Source organism: Heterocephalus glaber, unplaced genomic scaffold, assembly GCF_053883595.1.
Source record: "Heterocephalus glaber isolate CG9 unplaced genomic scaffold, H.glaber_assembly_v1.0 deba00001587, whole genome shotgun sequence".
Classification (NCBI taxonomy): domain Eukaryota; kingdom Metazoa; phylum Chordata; class Mammalia; order Rodentia; family Bathyergidae; genus Heterocephalus; species Heterocephalus glaber.
Genome location: NW_028258365.1, coordinates 1477357 through 1496434, shown reverse-complemented (window position 1 = coordinate 1496434; position 19078 = coordinate 1477357). Strand labels below are relative to the sequence as shown.

At 34.0% G+C, this 19078-nt stretch overlaps 1 protein-coding gene across 28 annotated transcripts in view; it reads left to right on the top strand.

Annotated features, from left to right (window-relative positions):
- Inpp4b (inositol polyphosphate-4-phosphatase type II B) overlaps window positions 1-19078 on the top strand; it is a 1082298-nt gene that overhangs the window by 951714 nt on the left and 111506 nt on the right. For all 28 annotated transcript variants that reach the window (XM_087193385.1, XM_087193387.1, XM_021247702.2 and 25 more), the window contains 2 exons: window positions 1194-1371; window positions 8560-8763. In XM_087193385.1, coding sequence (XP_087049511.1) covers window positions 1194-1371; window positions 8560-8763 — 382 coding nt within the window. The remainder of the gene's footprint in view (window positions 1-1193; window positions 1372-8559; window positions 8764-19078) is intronic.

The window sequence follows — 19078 nt, the reverse complement described above, 5'->3', positions numbered from 1 at the left end:
AGTTATGATCATGTTATTGATTTCTAATTTTTCAAAATAAAAAATGGAATTGTGGGAAATTTAAATATTTGAGCTGGTAACTGCTGGGGAAATATTCAGTAATATTTAGTAACTACTCAGCACCTGCTAGGCTTGTACCTTGGCGAGATTACAAAGTATTGTGAAAACCATTTTTACAGTTAGATGTAAAAGGGTGTTCTGGCACCAAGCAAGTGAAGGCACCAGCCATGTCCTCCCTCTGCCTTCCTCCATGCTTCCTTGTTTCACTTCTTTCACTACTGAATCTTCAGGAACTCTCCCTCTGTCTTTCCTAATGAAACTGGCCAAAGATTCCTTTGCTTCCTGGAATCCCTACTCCCATAGCATTCTTGATCTGTTTTAGATAATATTTATGGAAGTCAAATGTTCTCTGATTAATAATCAATTTTAAATTTCTTTACCGGACAGATGGAAAACCATAAGGAATGAAAAGGGTGGTGATAAAATAACATAATGGATTATTAATGCTATAAATGTTTTTATATCCAATAACAATAGCCATTTGCCTACCTGGTATTAATTTATTTTCTCCCCGTCTTTCAGCTATTAATATTCATTCCCTCTCTCACTTGCTTAGTATCATGGGGGAAAATATAGGTAGTACCAAATGCAATTTTAGGCACTTTATAGTAATGATCTCTCACCTTCCCTACCTCTTAGAATTGTTTGGATAATTATTCCCAAGGTCAAATTGCTAGTAAGTGGCAAGCAAGTATTACATTAAGATTGACTGGAATATAAAAGATCACACTTTTCTCTCTGTACTGCGTGGCCTCAAGTGCAGAATAATATTAATAATACTTTTGAATACTAATATTTGATGTGTATAATAATATAGAATCTTCCAAGTGGTTGAGCAAAGAGTGTTTTTTTTTACTCTTTTGTTTTTTAATTTTTTTGCTAGGCAAGCGATCTACCACTGAGCTAAATCCCCAACCCTCAAAACTAGACTTATTTTACCCAGCATTAAAAAGTACCCACGTCTCTTTACTTAAAAACTGTTGGGACAGTGTGAAACATTCTTACAACAGTTCTTATTTGTTCAATTAGAATTAATGGCATTTGTCATTGTGTTTATCAGTGACCATTTGATAATAAGGGCTGCAAATTTTTTCTGCTTTTTGTGTAACATACTGTTATCTGTGTTGTTACAGTACTGGATATCAGTTTATTTACTATTCACCTGAAAACACAGCAAAAGCAAAAGAAGTTCTCAGTAACATCAATCAACTACAACCTCTTATAGCAACCCATGCAGACCTACTGCTTAATTCTGCAAGCCAACATTCTCCAGACAGCTTGAAGAATTCTTTAAAGATGCTTTCAGAAAAGGTAAGATCCAAATCGTCACTACAGTGGGGAAAATGAAATACTTCCATTCCCATTGGTGTTGCTTTCTGCATACCATCTGGAAACATGAAGGAGACTAGGTTAAAAGTAACCTTCAAAGTATTGCCACAGGATCAAATTGAATTGGCCTAACTCTCTTTTCGAATCTTAGTTAGCATTATGTTTTTCTAATAGGAAATGAAACATATACTGGTAAATATTTTCTATTTTTCTTGCCATCTGTCACTTACTTTGATTTATAGTCTTAGTAAATAAATTAAACTTGATTTTTAAAAATACTTTATTTTCCTCTTTTGATCACCTAAATTTTGTGCACATAAAGCTATTGGAATAGGAATGCCACTTCATTTGAAAGCATAATTTTGATGTGGATTCACATTAGTGGTTCGGTTTTCTTTGTACATAATTATTTACTGGGAAAAGATTCTAAAAATTTCCAGAAATGTTAGTTATTCTTTGCAAATAGTGGAACTTAAGGTTGAATTTATCTAATGATTACTTGTACCTGTGTCTACAGAGAGGAAAGATGACCTGGCATGAAGCAAATACTCAGTATCAACTTGCGTTAACTACTTAGGGCAGCTGTGTAACATAGAGAGAGAACCAAGCCAGAAAAACACTAATTGCAGCATGATTCGAAACATAAAACCAAGTATCCTGGAGTAAAATACCACTGTGCTTTTCCTTTATTTGTGTATTCTGAGATCTTGTAATATATTATGAGACACTTTTAATAAATACACATTTGAAGAAGATGACCAAAGTAAATTCTCATATTATAATTCCAGAATAAATCTATAGTGTGGTTCTTTACACTAAGGAACACTTTTGTAAAAGCCTGGACATTACTTGTTCTTTAATTTTAATGCAGATGTCTTAATTTGTAATGTTACTTGCACTTATTTAATATGTTAGAATAAACTATACATTTTCATATATTATGAGAATAAAGAAAAATATCTACTTTCATTAAAAATTAGCTAATATATGAAAGTCAAGTGAGTTTAAAAAGAAAACAATTAAATTGTAGAGAAGTTACAAAAATGAACAATTATGTAGCTAGAATCAAGCCATAGATTCAAACAAAACAAGGGTCTCAAGGCCAGGTATGTATACTGATATATGTATTTGATATTTCTTTTCTTAACACTTAATTTTTTGTTGTTTTTGGACAAATTCCTTAACACTCAGATATTGTAATGCAACTATGTCTTTAGAACTAGGGGAAAAATAAGGAGATTTTTGCATACAGTCAAATAATACATTTTCATTTTGGTTGATTTCTTTTTTGGATTTGTAGATAAGGTGAGTTTTTTCTGGATTAACCCAAGCAAAAAGTTTAGCAAATAGCAATCATTGCAGTGATTACAGAGCAGTATTTATATTCTTCCTGTGCATTGGGCAGGGATTCTTCATTTCATACATCATTTACAACTTGCTGCAGTGATGGGGGGGATATTTCTGCTCCTTTAATCCAGCATTCCTCCAACTTTCCCCTTATGTTTTCTACTGAGCAGACAACCTTTGTCTACTAATAAATCTCTCAGCCCTTTAAACTTGGAAGATCTTTTTAAAGTTAAGTTTGCAAGCCATGCATTCTTTTAAGAATTCATGCCTGGAATTTCAAAGAATTACCTAAAGTAGTAGTCTATGGAGACTGCAAGCAGCTCATGGTTTAGAATTAAGCATAATCCATGAATTTAGCATTAAAGAACAGTTGTAGTAATGTCATAAATTTTAATTTAATGTTAGTATGAGTTAAATTCTAAAAGCTTTGTTTTTTAAGTTTCAGTGTTTTTAAAATTAGTACAGATTACAGTTAAAATTTCTTTCTTCATTGATAGTCCCATTTTTTGAAAATAATTTTTACTATGTTTATTTAAGATATACAGTGTGATCTTATTTAAGATATGCAGTATGATATTATGTATCCTATAGGGATACATAGTAAAAAGGTTACCAAGATGAAGTAAATCATGTATTTATTATCTCATACTGTTATTCCTTTTGTTGTGGTGGTGGCTGAGGCAAGAATATCCAAAATCTGTTCATTTAGCATGAATCTCAAATATAGAACACTATTAACCCTTCAATCCCTAGTGATCCAGTTTTGGAACACTGAAAACAGAACATAATAAAATGTTTTATCTTCAAATTCTTGTTCCTTGAAATTTTTACGTAATACATATGGATTTCATGCAAAAATTCAAAATTTTAATATTTGGCGTAAATGGGTTAAGACATTTCCTCCTTGTGTGATATATTAAACCTCTAGACTTGTTTTTGCTACATAGCTACTACTTTGTGTCCTCTGGCCTATATCATGTTCTGTGCCTATCTGAATAATTCCAACAGAAAATATAAATAATAGGCCAAACTTTTAATGCAAGATATAAACATTTAGTACTGAAGTGAGATAAAAATGCATTTTTCTTTTCCTTAGGCTAAAAGTATGCTATTCTATAAAAAAAATTTGCAAAAAAATGTAAAGAAAATAAATTCAAACTGATATAATAAGAAAAATGAAGTCCTAAATGTCCGTAGTATATAATATATGACATTTGCTTTCAAATGCCCAGCAATTTCTCCATTCCAAAGACAGTGAGAGATCTTGTTTAGAAAGTCACTATTATCCTGCTCATCAAAAGCACTATTGAGCACCTAATTGTGCATGGTACTATGTTTGATGCTACATGATAAATCCTACATAGACACAGCCCTTAACTTTTTGAACCTAACACTTTAAAACAATAAAAGGTTTCAAAATATTACACTTATTAAATGATTAAATGCAAATATTAGAGTCTATACTCACAATATATTTAAGAAATTCCAATTCCTAATATCCTTTTAACCTTAGTATACTATACCACAGCATTCTATTGTGTTGAAAAATAATTTCATTCTAAAACAACTCAAGATTTTGTTCAAAAATGTTGGTTTCTGTAATAGCAATGTCAAGAAGCTACAGTGCTAATAATTTGAAGACAAATATATATAGAAGAAAATGCTTATTATGTTGATTATTTAGTTACTCAGAATGAATTTTTTATTGAAAGGGAGAACTTAATGAGAGGAGTTGTTTGTTTCTTTGTTTATGATTGATGATAATATATACTAGGGTCTAGAGGAACTTGAGAATAATAGTTTAGAAGAAGATGAAATTTCATGATTATAACTTATTTTTCTGGTTTATCACAATCCCTTTGAGTGGTAAACACTTGATTGAGAAATAATATATAATAATCACAATTTACATTTATTAGAAAATTGAAGAATAGGAAAAATAAAGATAAGAAAGTATGCTAGTGTTGAGAATGAGGCTTGTATATAAAATGTATAGAATGAGGACTTCTGCTTTGTCCAGGATGGAAAAACATGGGTGGAAAAACATATTATCAACAAAAAGAAAACTGGGCAGGTGGTTTTACACACTGGAAAAATCAACAATACAGAACAGTAACAGAGCATGATTCTAAAATTGCCCAGCTTACTTCTTAAGGCATTTTGCAGGGGGTAGCACAGGGAGATGTGACCCAAACAGTATCTTCTCAAGCTGAGGAGACAAGGACTAAAATTTGGAAATCTGAAATATAATTCACAGAGTGGAATATCAGAAAGGAGGGAGCTCCTTGAAGAAAAAGTCTTGGATATCTGTATCTGAATGCCTGTAAGGCTTTACTTTTATATTGATCTTTATATGTGTAAAAATAAACTACTGATTACCAGGGAAACAAACGTGATATAAAACAATGAAACGATTTCTGACAATCAAATAATGTGGAAAATGGTTTATCTTCCCCCGGAAGAGTGAAAAGACCTTGTAATGCCCAGAGAATTTAGTGGAGTCCACAGGAAGATGTGGCCCTGGAAGTGGAGCTAAATTAGTTCTAGATTAAAAGTTGCTCCTGGGCCAGGGATTTAGCTCAGTGGTTCCGCTGCCTGCCTAGCAAGCGCAAGGTCCCGAGTTTGATCCCCAGTACCAATAAATAAATAAATAAATAAATAAATAAATAAATAAATAAATAAATGGTGCTCTTAATCCACAATATATGGCTTCAAAAGAAGATTTCTAATGATCTTGATGTAACTTTCTTCACATCTAATGATCCAAAGTAATTTACTTCACATCAGAGCAACATATTTTTCTTTAAAAGAATACAATAAAATCTAACAATCACGAATGTAAATATCATGTACTTGTCATTCAAACATGCAATGAAGAAGGAAAATATGACCCATAATGGAAAGAAAAATCAAGAGTGTAAACAGATCCAGAAAATCAGAGTTGATTAAATTAGCAGGTAAGGACTTTAAAATAACAATTTTAAATAAACTCCATGTATATTGGAAATTGCAGAAGCACATGAAGAGGATGAGAAGAAGAGAAGAATAAGGAAAGACTTTTAAAAAATAGTCCAATAGAACTCACAAAATGTAAAAACATGATTTTTGAAATAATATTTATATACTGGATGGAATTAACAGTAGATTGATCACTACACAAGAATAGCTAGATATTGAACCTGCACACATAACCTTATAAACTATTAGAATGAAGCACAGGGCCGGGGATTTAGCTCAGTGGTTTCGTCGCCTGCTGCGCAAGCGCAAGAGCCCAAGTTCGATCCCCGGTACCAAAACAAAACAAACAAAGAGAATGAAGCACAAAAGAAAACACTGACAAATATGACCAGAACATGAGTGATTACATTAATCTCCTCAGACTGACTTATTTTGACTGTAAAACATCCAAAGTCTTCAATGGTGCTGGCCAAGAAAATTAAGATTATTTACCAGATCACATGGATAATTGCAGTGGAATATTTAAGTATTTTCTAGCATGATATTATGTAAAACAATATCCTGATGATCTCAAGAACTTCCAAGAAGCCAGAGAAACATTTCAGTATAGACACAGTAGAAGACCAGCTATTACTGTGTTTGCATAATATTTTTTGACCTTGTGTTTAGCTATCTGAAGAAAACCCTGTGTTATACAATCTGGGTCACAAGACTTCATTATCTTTCTTGCCTTTGATGGTAAATCAACACAAATGAGATTTAAACAAATGAAGTGGAATTTCTGCATGTGTGTGTGCTAGGCGAAGAAAATGATTACAAGTACTGTAGAAGATTTCATTTGGTGTTAATAGATATTCTGCTACATAGTAATTATGTAGGTATTGTGGAGTCTGGAGCTCTAGTAGCAGGAATTCAAAGACTGCAAGCTGTTTTCTTCTAAAAATAAATCAAAAACCAATCAACAGAAAAAATAGTTTGGTTAAACTGAATAGTAGTAAATTCGCATCTTAATATTTAAATTAACATTGATGGATTCATCCATGCTATGTGAAAAATTATGTAAACAACATATTTCCATTTTCTTATAACTACACTGGCTGGCTTAAATACTATCTTGCCAATTTTTCCATCAGAATATTTTATATCATCTCTTCTCATTTTAACATGTCATTACAAACATCAAAGAATACTTCTTGTACCTTTTCAGTATAAGCTGACTTTTGTTTTTCTCATTCATTCCAAAATTTTTAATCTTTTAATATTATTTATTCAGTTTTCCATATTTCTGGCCTGTTGTTTTACCTTCAAAGTGGCTTCAATATGACTACTATATTAACAGTGTTAAAAATGGCCAATAAAATTCAGCAGAAAAGATAGTTTCATGGGCAGTTGTGGGCACATTTAGTCCTGAGAACTGATTTTTTTTCGCAACACATGGGGATCTGCAGTGAGGAGAGAAGGGCAGAAACATCTCGAGTGATGGCAGGTGGTAAGTGACATGGAATAAAAGGAAAAGCTACTGAATGTGTTAGACAGCATGAAGCCTGTTCCACTTGTGCTGACATTAAGGAGACTGTGCTAAAACAGATCTCCACACATCTTACATTTATCTGATTAACACAAAGGTCAACTTCAAGCTCCCTTGCTTCCAACTCTAGAACTTTATAATCTATTACAACGAATTAACTCTGCAACCATGACAAAGTCTTATTAGGCATTTATTTTGCACCAAGTTTAGCTGATTTTCTTTAGTTGCTGACATTCACAAGAGAAAGATTTAGAGCTAATTGAGTAAGCATCAGTTAAACATGGCACTGTCAACTGCATATTGAGAGTGCACCAAGAAATAATTACCTTGAGTTACAGCAATGGTTAAATTGGCATTATATCCAAGAGTGCCAAATTAAATGGTAGGGACATCAATTATTATTCAAGATAATACCATATTAAAGGGCTCCTGCCTAACAGATTATGAAGTATAATATATTGACAATATGGATCAATCCTTATTTCTCTGTGGTTTAAACAGGTTATTAATCTACATGCATATTCAGTGTACTGTAATACAGAAAATCAATTACAGCATCTTCCAGTCTATTCCAGGGTGATGCTATTAAACATTTCATCAGGAAATTGCAAAGTACAGCTGTAAAGATTTTTATCGTTGTGAAGCCATCATTACTTGAATATGTACTGGGTACTTACCACCAGCTTGTAAAATCTGCCATGCCAAGTTTCACAATAATCTCATTAAATGTTGAGCATTACTGAAACAATTTGGCGGAGGCAACAGTTTGAGGGGTGATAACAAGGTATAAAAGGCAGTTGTTTTCATTAGATGGGCGCTGTGTCATCTCTAATGCTGAGTTTTGTCCACACAGCTAAAAAAAAAGTTTTCCTTGCTGTTTTTTTTAAAATAATATGTCTGTTTTACTTTGGCTTTTAATTATATTTAAAATAAAAAATACATAGTCTGATCCCATTTTATTTAAAGATGTATTTGGAATTACTTGAAAGATGCAGCACAGAGGTGCTATTCAAATGATTATCCCCAGTGAAATTCATGCACAAAGACGGGATTTGGAGCTGAAAGAGAGGAGGGTGAGGAGACAGATGGTGTTTATAGTGCATTAAAAACCCTCAGCATTAACTTTAAAACAGGAAAACTCAAGGCCTTGGCAACATCCCCAAACCAAACCAAACCATCTTTCATCGATTGGCATGAATCATTTTCTCTCTTTGGTGCCAGTCCTTTTTCCACCATACATACTACTTAAGTACCAACAAATCTACAGTTGACCTTTTCATAGCTCTATACTGAGATGCCTACCAGGGTGTTTCTAATCTTCGTCAATTTCTTTCCAGACAGAGCTTTTTGTGCATGCCTTCAAAGATCAGCTGGTCAGAAGTGCTCTTTTAGCTCTCTACACGGCCAGGCCAGGAGGCATCCTTAAGAAACCACCCTCTCCCAAGAGCAGCGCAGAAGAGAGCCACCCCCAGGACCAACCCCCGCCCATGAGAAGGCAGGACTCCATACCACATCATTCAGACTATGACGAGGAAGAGTGGGTAAGTCTTTTGCACATCATTTGCTTCTCACTGTTTAGTCCCGAGAAATACAGTAAACATGATAAAAAAAAAAATCTCTGCTTTTCACCAAAAATACTGGAAAGCAGTCATACTACAAATTATGAATAAAGACATTACACTTTTCCATAGGGTCAAATTATATATTGAAATTGTATTTCTGATCAAATTTATTTGATGCAAAATGATTTATTATCAAATAAATCAGATATATAAACAAAAATATCACCAGTGCAAAAATGCCACAGTTACAAGGCCCTGTAATACATTTCCTTATTTATTGCCAAGCCAGGTAAAAATATTAAAGTTATGTTTCAAAAGAAGAATTCAGAATCATCTGTGTTGCTACTACTTATATACAACAAGTATTTTCATTGTTCCAATCCAGTGTTTCACTTCTGGGCATGCTTTAAAGTATTCAGTAGAGTAGACATGAAGCTCTCTGAAATCCCTCCTGTTGATGATTTTGATCAAATGGAAAATGTTGTTACAGGTACTTTAGAAGTGATACAGCTCATAGAACCACCTGAAAACAACAGCTAGTTAAGGGAAATGAACAAAAGGAGCAAACACGGTGAGAAGAGCTCCGAAAGAGCAAGAGGAACATGAAGGTGTGGGGTGTCAGGGAGGGCAGTGTATTGCTTGTCAGTGCGTATTAATTATCCAGGAGCCCTGCAAAGTATACACACACTTACATAAACACACACACACAGAGGGAGACATTTTATGGTATCATATCTTTGACAAAAATATGTGCTGGGCGTATGAGATGTTAAGCCTTTAACAATTTTCTTGCCAATTTAGAATTTAAGAGTATTTGAGGAGCAAGTTATTTGAGAGGCCCAGGTCTCTGAAAAAAAATTTTGCTGTCTGAGGGGCATTGAGGTGATGCTTGCTCTTTCTTTTTGTAAAATTTCTATCACAGGAAAAGTAGAGATGGACTTTAAGAGGTAGATGCTGAATATGTGCATGCTTTGCTGATTAAGATTGCATTTCTCCCACTGAAACATTTTTAAAGGAGCAAATCTAATGTTTCTCTCTTTTACCTTCACCATCTTCAATTTATTTGCAGCTCCAAGGCTCACGTACCTCTTAACCTCTTGGAACCTCAGTTTTCTCAACTGTAAAATGAAAACTGCCCCTAGTCTGCTTAGCTTAGGATGGCCAGGAGATCAGTGATTTATCTAGATGGCGATGCCATATGCCTGCACAATCCAATCAACTTTATTGCATTAGTTCATCTTGTTACATGTTTTCCTTTTTTAAACTATGCAACTTATATAATCCTATTGTGAGAATCAATTCTGTCTCTTGAGAAAAGTGGAGAAAATATATATATGAACTGTGAATTTTAAAGAGTTTGGGTAGATAGAGGAAAGATGTTACAAGTTATTTAATTAATCTTTTGACAAGTTACCATTTTTATATTAAATCCAGTGAGGCTTTTGGACCTGGGTATCTTTTATTTCATCCCTTGCCCTCTCACTGTCATATTCAGTCCCTCCCCACATCTCAGTCTCATCTCAGGTCCAGAACTGTCCTTCTCCTTCCTTCCCTCCATCTCGTCTTTACTTTAATGGGGGAGACCTTCAGTCCCCTGGATGTTTCAAAAGGGAAGGTAAATAATGCTGGAGCTTGGAATCGCCTAGTAATTTAAAATATGTTAACAGTTTCAGGAAGACACCTAGAAGGGGAATATCTGGGTCAAATGGAATTTTTAGTTTTAGTGTTTTGAGGAATTTCCATACCACTTCCAGAACGGCTGTACTAGTTTATATTCTCACCAACAGTGAAGAAATGTTCCTTTTTCCTGTAGCCTCACCAGCATTTGTTATTATTGGATTTCTTGATGATGCCTGTTCTTTCTGGTTTGTATTTCTCTATCAGGTGTACCCATGGTTTTAGCAGCACTATTCATAATAGCTAAATGTTGGAAGCAGCCTATATGTTCACTAAAAGGTGAAAGGATAAAAAATGTGATATTTATACCCAGTGGAGTACTACTGTGCCATAAAGATAAACTTGAGTCATTTGTAGGAAAATGGATATAGCTTGAGACCTCAATATTAAGTGAAATAAACTAGTTCCATAAGTATAAATACCTCATGGTTTCTCTTATATGAAAAACCCAAAATATAAATGAAGAGCACAAAAAAGTAGGTGATAGGAAGTAGGAATGTATATCATTTTCAAATGGGAAAGGGGGTCAGGAGATGGAGGGAAGTGGAAGAGAGAGGAGGGAAAGGGGATGAGAAAAGAACGGAGATGTGTTGTGCATGTTTCAGTCCCCCACAAGAAGTGTAATTATTATTTAATGGAAACATGTACTAATAAAAAATAAAAACTGAAAAAAAATATGTTAAGAGGGCCTTACACAATGTTACAACAAAAGTCAGGAGAAGTAGATGCTGCAAGATGGCCTTTGCTAATGAGACTTTAACTCAGAATTTTAAATGTTGAACCATCTTGTGATGGCCCAGAGGGAAGAGGGTAGGAACATGTCATTAGCTGAGAAGGTTTTTCACAGAGAGCCTTTCCCTCTGCCAGAGGGGGTGTTCCTGGTGACTCACTCTCCTAAGCATGTGGATGAACAAGTCCAGCCCCCAGGACTGCACAGCAAATGTCAGGCTCTAGAAAGACAAATGATGACTACAGGCATCCATCCAGGTGTACACAAGATGCATCAGGCATATGGTATCAGGGTAGGAATTCTGGAAGTAATTCTGAGATTTAAATGTGAGTAAAGTTGACCATTCAGGAAAGGATGAGGAACAAAATAATGATATGACATATGTAGAGAGATAGTCAATGTGTGTGTGTGTGTGTGTGTGTGTGTGTGTGTGTATATGTATGTGCTTGTGATTATTTTTGGTTGTTCGTGTGTTTTGAAGATTCTAAAATTTGAGTGTGTTTATATCCCAAAGTTCATCAGGAACACAACAGTATGATGATTGTTGGAGCAAGGTCCTTATAAGAGGAGGAAGATAGTACTCTGGCAGGCTTAGGCAAGATAATCACAAGTTTTAGCCCTGGCCGGACAACTTAGTGACTTCAACCCTGTCTTTGAAAAATTTTAAAAGGGGAAAGAAGGAAGAAAGAAAGGAGGGAGGGAAGGAAGGAAGGAGGGAGGGAGGGAGGGAAGGAAGAAAAGAAGGAAGGAAGGAAGAAGGAAGGAAGGAAGGAAGGAAAGGATATATGGAGAGAGAGAAAAGGTGGGGAGAGGTGGAGGAAGAAGGAGGAGTAGGAAGAAAAGTAGAAAGAGGAGGAGAGCAGGGAAGGAGGGAGTCAAGGAAAGGAGAAGAGAGGACAGGAGAGGTAATAAAATGGAAAGAAAGGTAAAGAAAAGAAAAAGAAGAGAGGAGACAGAGGAGAATAAATTCTTGTCCTGGGTGTCCTAGGCGGAAGTGTTACCTTCTGCTGATTCTGCAGGGTATAAATGAACACAGTTTGGTGAGGGTGGGTGGGAATGCTTGACTACTTTTATTCTAGCTATATGGAAAATCACATGTGGAAAGAAATGTAAGGAGATGGAGGTTTCCATTAGCACAAGAGAATTGAGTAGATGAGCTTATTAGCAAGGTTTGAAAAAACGAGGATGGATTCCATTCCTTGTGGAGGGCTGGCCAAGGTGGAAGTGTCAGAGAACATGGTTGTTGGCTCACCTCCAGGACTTCTTTGGTAATCTTGACACTATTCAGCCTGAAGATGTGTATTCCCACTTTCTCTTGGTCATTCAAAGGCAGAAAGAGTAGTAATGACAATCTGCATCTCTCTGTGTCTTCTTTATATTTTTTCTGAACATCCTCCAAAACCTAGAGTTTCTAGAAAACCTATAAATGCCTTGTCTAAATTGTCCACAATTACAGGAAACTAATCTCACTCTCAAGAGTTAATTCTTTCTTCTCTTAATATAATTTCCTTTTTTTGCAAACAATAACTAAGTATGACTATAGTATATATTCCTGTTGATTTTCCTTGGCAACTACTTGGTAATCCCTTTATTTAGACAGAAAAAAAATCACCAGAGTCATTGACAATTACTGTTATTTGGGGAGCTTTCTTCAAAACTGATAAACTGAGTAAATCCAAAGAAAATGTAGCTAATTGAAAAATCCCCTTAGAGACTGCTATTAAATGAATTGGAAAAGTAACTTTGTGTGTAACTTTTCTTAATTAGTTCTTATAAAAGTTGCAGTACTGATTGCAAATATAGTCAACTGGAAGTCATCTGTGTTTTAAAGTAATATAACTGAGTTTTTCTGATATATGAAAATGTTTTCTCATCACTTAAATTGATTTAAGCTTGCACATGAAATTATAGTAGCTACATTTAAAAAAAAGAGTTTGTTTTACTTAATTTTTGATAGTCACTCTAATAGTTATCAAATTTGTATAAATTGCCCTGAGCTTCTTAAAATAAATATTTGCTAAGTCAGTTCACATTAATAAATTAATTTTGAGTCTGCTGATGCATCTACAACCTTTATTTTGTGGTCAGGTAAAGAAATCCCTATTGACTCTAAATTGTAGTTAGGCTACTCTGGCTTGATCTTGTTTTGTTGACAAAATTGATGACGTATGAATCCAGATAATAATTATCCAGTCATATGGTAGAGATTGAAACTAAAATGATCACTTATAAAAAATGCCTGTTATTTGCTGAATTTTACTTATTAATTGATTGAATGATTTAAAGGTTTACTTTCCTAAGAAGTTAGTAAGCAATTAAATTGCAAGAGAAGTAATGGGATTTCATGACATTCTGTGCCAGGAAATAGACTAGTAAAGCATTCTTTATACTTCATCCAGTAAAGATGACATATTGCTTTTTTCTTTGCATCTCCAGAGCAGATGCATCCAGCAGCTGGGATTCCAAGATTAGTTTGTCCAGAATATGAAAGCCTATCATCCAACAAAACTATTAGGTTGACCTAGTTTTTGTGGCTTCCAGTAATTATGCTATTCTCTGCAGTACTATGATTTAATATCAACATTATTACATTGATGAGTTTGAGGCTAAATTTGCCTATTCTCATTCAAAGAAATTGTTGAAAAACCAAGCTTCAAAGACTTTATATTCTAAGCCATTAAAACAAAGTGCAGACCCTCAATGCTATTCTTATTATTTAAATATATTTCAAACACCTTTTTAATTCAACTGTAGTTTTATATCAGGCAAAATATCACCATTCAAATAACTCATTTAATTCCTTCCTTTATGTTGCAAACATAAATCAAATTTTGAATTTTAGTCCCAATTCATAAGCCAAGAGAACATTTACTATTGTTTTATTATGTTAAATATATTTTTTGTCCAGCCAGAGATTTAGCTCAGTGGTTCCACCACCTGCTTCTCAAGTGCATGGTCCTGAGTTCAGTCCCTGTCACAGAAGGCAATTAATGATCTACATTAACCTATAATAACATTATAAACTTTAAAAACAATATCATAAATTCATAGTAATAATTTATGTCACATATCCTGTTAATAAAGGCCACATGTAATCTGGAAAAAATTTGAGACTTTTCTTTAATTCAGTACTTTAAACAGTTGTGTTTTAGAATAAAATTTATATAAACCACTTTCTGATAGTTTTCTTACCAGTATCATACTGTTCATTTTACAGTATTTCTCTGATGATGTCTAGGGAAAGTATGAAAACTTAAGAGTAGCAGGAATAGTGTTAGAGCTGTATAAATGTATGTTGCCATAATTGGCAGGTTGCAAAACATTGCCAAGTGGTCAGGACAAACTTTTTCAGCCAGGTTCCTCCAAAAGGCAATCTGCAGGCATCGATATTCTGAACCTTCTCTCCAGCTACTGTGTCCATCTTAGACTTCACATCTAGTGCGAAAGAAAAAGGATAAAGAAAAAGAAAATAATAAACTAAGGTTAAACTGGGTATCCTGCAGAGATACCTTGGCAAATTAACATTTGAAAGATATTTTGTCTAGTTCTTTTTGTTATACAAAAACATTAACCTGATCTTAAGAAAATTAATCATTCATTCTTCACAAGTAATTAATTCTCATAAACTGTCTGATTCTAACCTATGAGTAAACTTTTTAAGACAACTACTTATTGTTACGTAAATGAGTAATATGTCCACTAAAATACAACCATTTACTTCTAAATTCTATTATACTGTATGTGTGTGTAGTCAAATCCAAATGATTTTCAATAATAAAGCAGTATCTTGCATTCCATGAACACATAGCCTAGTGAATACTGAATTATAATAAGTTGCTTACATGTCTGTTTATATGTTAATGAACATTATAAGCTCCTAAAAGAAAATGAAATGTCTTTTTCACTGTTGTATTATGCAAGTTAATAGAATTCTTGCACATAAAAGCCACTCAATACACTTTTATAGATTAATGATTTTGAAGTTTGTCCTCAAAATTCTCATTCTTGTCTTCTTATTTTGAAAAACAATTTTTAAATTTAATATAACACTATACTCTTTCCAGTACTTTTTTCTCCTCTAGAATTCATGAATTCTTTTGAAGATTTTATAACCCTCTAACAGTGATACTTACCTACTTATACATCCTCTTTTCATAATTCTTATTTCCTAATGTCTTAACCATTCCAAAATGATTATTCTAGCCATCTTTTAAAATTCCTCTCTCAGTACGTATTTCCCAGTGTCTTAATCAACTCTGTGGTGAACATTCAAGTCATCTTCAAAATATCGTTAGCTATGGAGGGTGGTGAAATTCAGATAGACCCAGATTGTCATAGATGAAAGAACCCAGGAAGATGATTAGTGAAAACCTACCAAAAATCTGCAGAAACTCACTGGTAGCAACTTTAATGTTCTCTGATTATTCATAAGCAGTCGCACAGCTCTCGGTTATATAGATAAAGTATTTAAATGTTTCCAGCAAATGTAAGTTAGAAACAACTATTTTTTTCTTTGTTCCAGTGTTTTCTTTTTCATCCCTAAGACACATGTAATAGGGTTGTCTGGTTTTTGTGAGTCTTTTGATGAGGAAGGGTCATTCAAAGCAGTAATTCTCCCAATTAGAAAAAGCAGGCAGACAGGGAGAATTAGGCCAGTTGTTCCCTACATGACAGCTGAATGGGGTCTATCACCTCTTTTTTTAATAGATGAGAAACATTCCTGAACTTCTCCAGTCCATTTCACTCAGGAGAAATGTGCTTAGAATACTTACCCAATATTAAAGTCTACAAAAGATGATTAAGTAAAGTTCATGACTGTCCATTAAAATGCACAAATGTTCTATTAAAATGAAACCCCAATGAAAGCTCTATATGCATGCATATTCATGAAATTCTTCCCATTTCTAGATTTTCCCATATGCAGATAATACTTTCACCTTCCATTTCCTGTTTTATAGCACTTAACACAGTGTTTACACATACTGGTTCAATGTAATTTTCTGAGTTAATGTAGGAATAGGTGAATGAATGGATTTGTGGAATCAGCAGCTGCAATTCATCCCATGTTTTGACAGAGATATTTTAGTCCTATTAATATAGTGGTGATTGTTCTATGGTTTTATGTTGAATATCGCTATTTCTTTTGGAGTACTTTCCCAATTCTTACAATGCCTTGTTCAAGAGAAAATATTCTGATGGATATACAAACTTGCATATACATATTTAGAAATGTATGATTACATTAAAACATGGGCCATCAAACTTTAATAAATTATATTGCAATTAATGAAATATTCCCTCAGTAAATAATTTTAGATACCCCCAAATTTAGTTAATAGGTGAAAGAAATAATGAGATATGTACCAGGAATACTGACTAGATATATTAAATTCAGTAAAAACATCCATCCTTGAAAATAGTTGTATGCAGCATACTAACCAATTATATCATATAATTCAACCAGTTGTGCAAGTATATAATGGTGTGTAAATAACATCCAATTATCAATTTAAAATTAAAAACTCTAGTCAAACTGGAATTTTCCCAATTGTCCTTAGACTAATATTTTGCTTAATATTTTCACTAAATTGAAAGCATTAGTATGTTGTGGTATTTATTAGGGTGAACTCAGCCATTCAGAGTAAGAGCTTGGCTCTAACTTCAAGTTGAAGATATGTCTAATGAGAACTTCTTATGTTTGTATCATAATCTCTTTTTACTCCTAAGTAGCATGTTATTAAGTCAATTAGTAGATGCTATAAATAGTGTCCTTAATGCTATAGCACTTATATGACACCTGAATTTAACAGTAATGTCATCTAATTCAAGCAAGATGATTAGCACTTATAAAACAAGCTGAGATTTTGAAATTTATTCCAAGAAGGCCCATGGATGTGATTCACTTAAAAAATAGCAAAAATATTGAGAAAGAATATGTCACAGTTGAAAAGGTTAAACTGTCCCTTCCTTTTTTCTTTCATTTATTTGCTTATTAATCTTCCTTTATTTATAACCTGGTGGGAGAGTAATAGGACTCAAAAGTAAAAGGATTAATAAGTAAACCGTTCCTCTCATGATCCCACTGTCTTTTAAAAAGAAGAAAGTATGTTGAGTAGGGAAGGAGTAGCATGAACAATTCATGGAGTTGGTGAGACTCAAAAGTGAGAGAATTTATGTTAATGGAACATGAGGGAACATCATTCTAGGCATAAAATTCTAGGCACCAGCACCATGTGTAGCCGTAGAACAATGAGGTCCTCCAAAGTGTCCTTCATTTCTTTGATGTTTAGTACCGAGCATGTATTTAGTGAAGGAATGCCTAACAAATATATGTTGAGCTAATTTAACAACATGTTTAATAGCAGCAAAGTGACAGATCTGGATAAAGTTTTTATTTTGAAGATGAAGGAGAAATAACTAGTTCTACCAACCTATGAGTTGGCTCTAGTCTGAGAGAAGAATGCAATGCTAGCTGTAGTATCAACCCTGTTTTTGATCAGGAGTGATGAAATAAGCATGGTGATCAACGAAGATAAATATGGCACTCATGGATAGAGCTGTTTGACAGATAATCATATACATCTGGACAAGATCCAAACCAGAGGGATATAGAGAGGTCACTTCTGCAGAAGTAATGACTATCCCAGTCCATCTGTCTGATTAAGGACTGAATTTCAGGGTGAGACCAGGAATGAATTTTGAACTGAGTGGGATTATTTGCCAATGAAGGACAAGGGTTTTTACATAAGTAACTCAATTGAAATTAAAACAGAAAGATCATTAGGAAACAAAGTTTGGACAATATCTATCATTTATTTATGATGAATAGCATAAACCTACCTTTGCTAGTGGATGTGTATAATTTGTATGTGTTTAAATATATGAGGTGTGAGCAAAACATATGGTGAATGTTTAAATATAAAAACCATAATAAAAGACATATTGCAATTAATTCTCAGGATACTCCCTCTCACTTTAAATACACTTATTTTATTGCTCTTGACACTTTCTGAAGCAGTTATGGAAGTCCTCTTTTGTGAGTGTTTTTAATTCACTATGTGGCTGCCTCAATGTCCTAAATCAATTCAAAACGTTTACCTATGATCACTTTGACTTTGAGTAAGAGCCAGAATTCCATAGTGCCAGATCCAATGAATAAACTGGAGGAGGACACACCATAATATTTTTATCTGGCAAAAATTGCCATACCAGATACAATGTGTGACATAGTACACAGTCATGATGGAAGATGATAGAAGATGATACATACTCTTTGTCCATTTTTTCAGGCTATTTTCTACGCACATGATTTCTTGAATGCTCTAATAAGCATTATAATATTCAGAGTTCACCATAGTTTTCCTGGGTAGAGATTCAGCTTGCACAATTCCATCAAGGTCAGAAAACACAATCAGTATTACCTCCATGTTGGATCTTGATTGATGTGCTATTTTCGCACAAGGAGAAGGGGTGATTTCCTTTGAACTTTGGTCTCAGAACAGTAACTGTACAAGCACAAATCATCTCCCATGATGACGTTTCTTAAACCTCTGCTACCCGAAGTGTCACAATCCTGCAACTCTGATAAAAATGATGAAATTTTATGTTAATGCATTGCTTGTGAACCATGATTTCCTGCACCCTTTCAGGCACACGTTCTCTCACAACTCACAATTGACTTAAAACACCAATCAAGTTGAAACAAGTCACACTCTGACTGCGGTTTAATGCTCAACTTCTCATAGTGAAAAATCCCTGCATTTCCATTGGATGGCACTTGGAACCAGCATTCACCTATTCTGACATTTGTGATCACACCTCATATCTTGGGCTTTGGGCTGTACATGTGCCATTCGGACCATGGCCTATCTTCTGTGAAACTCCTTT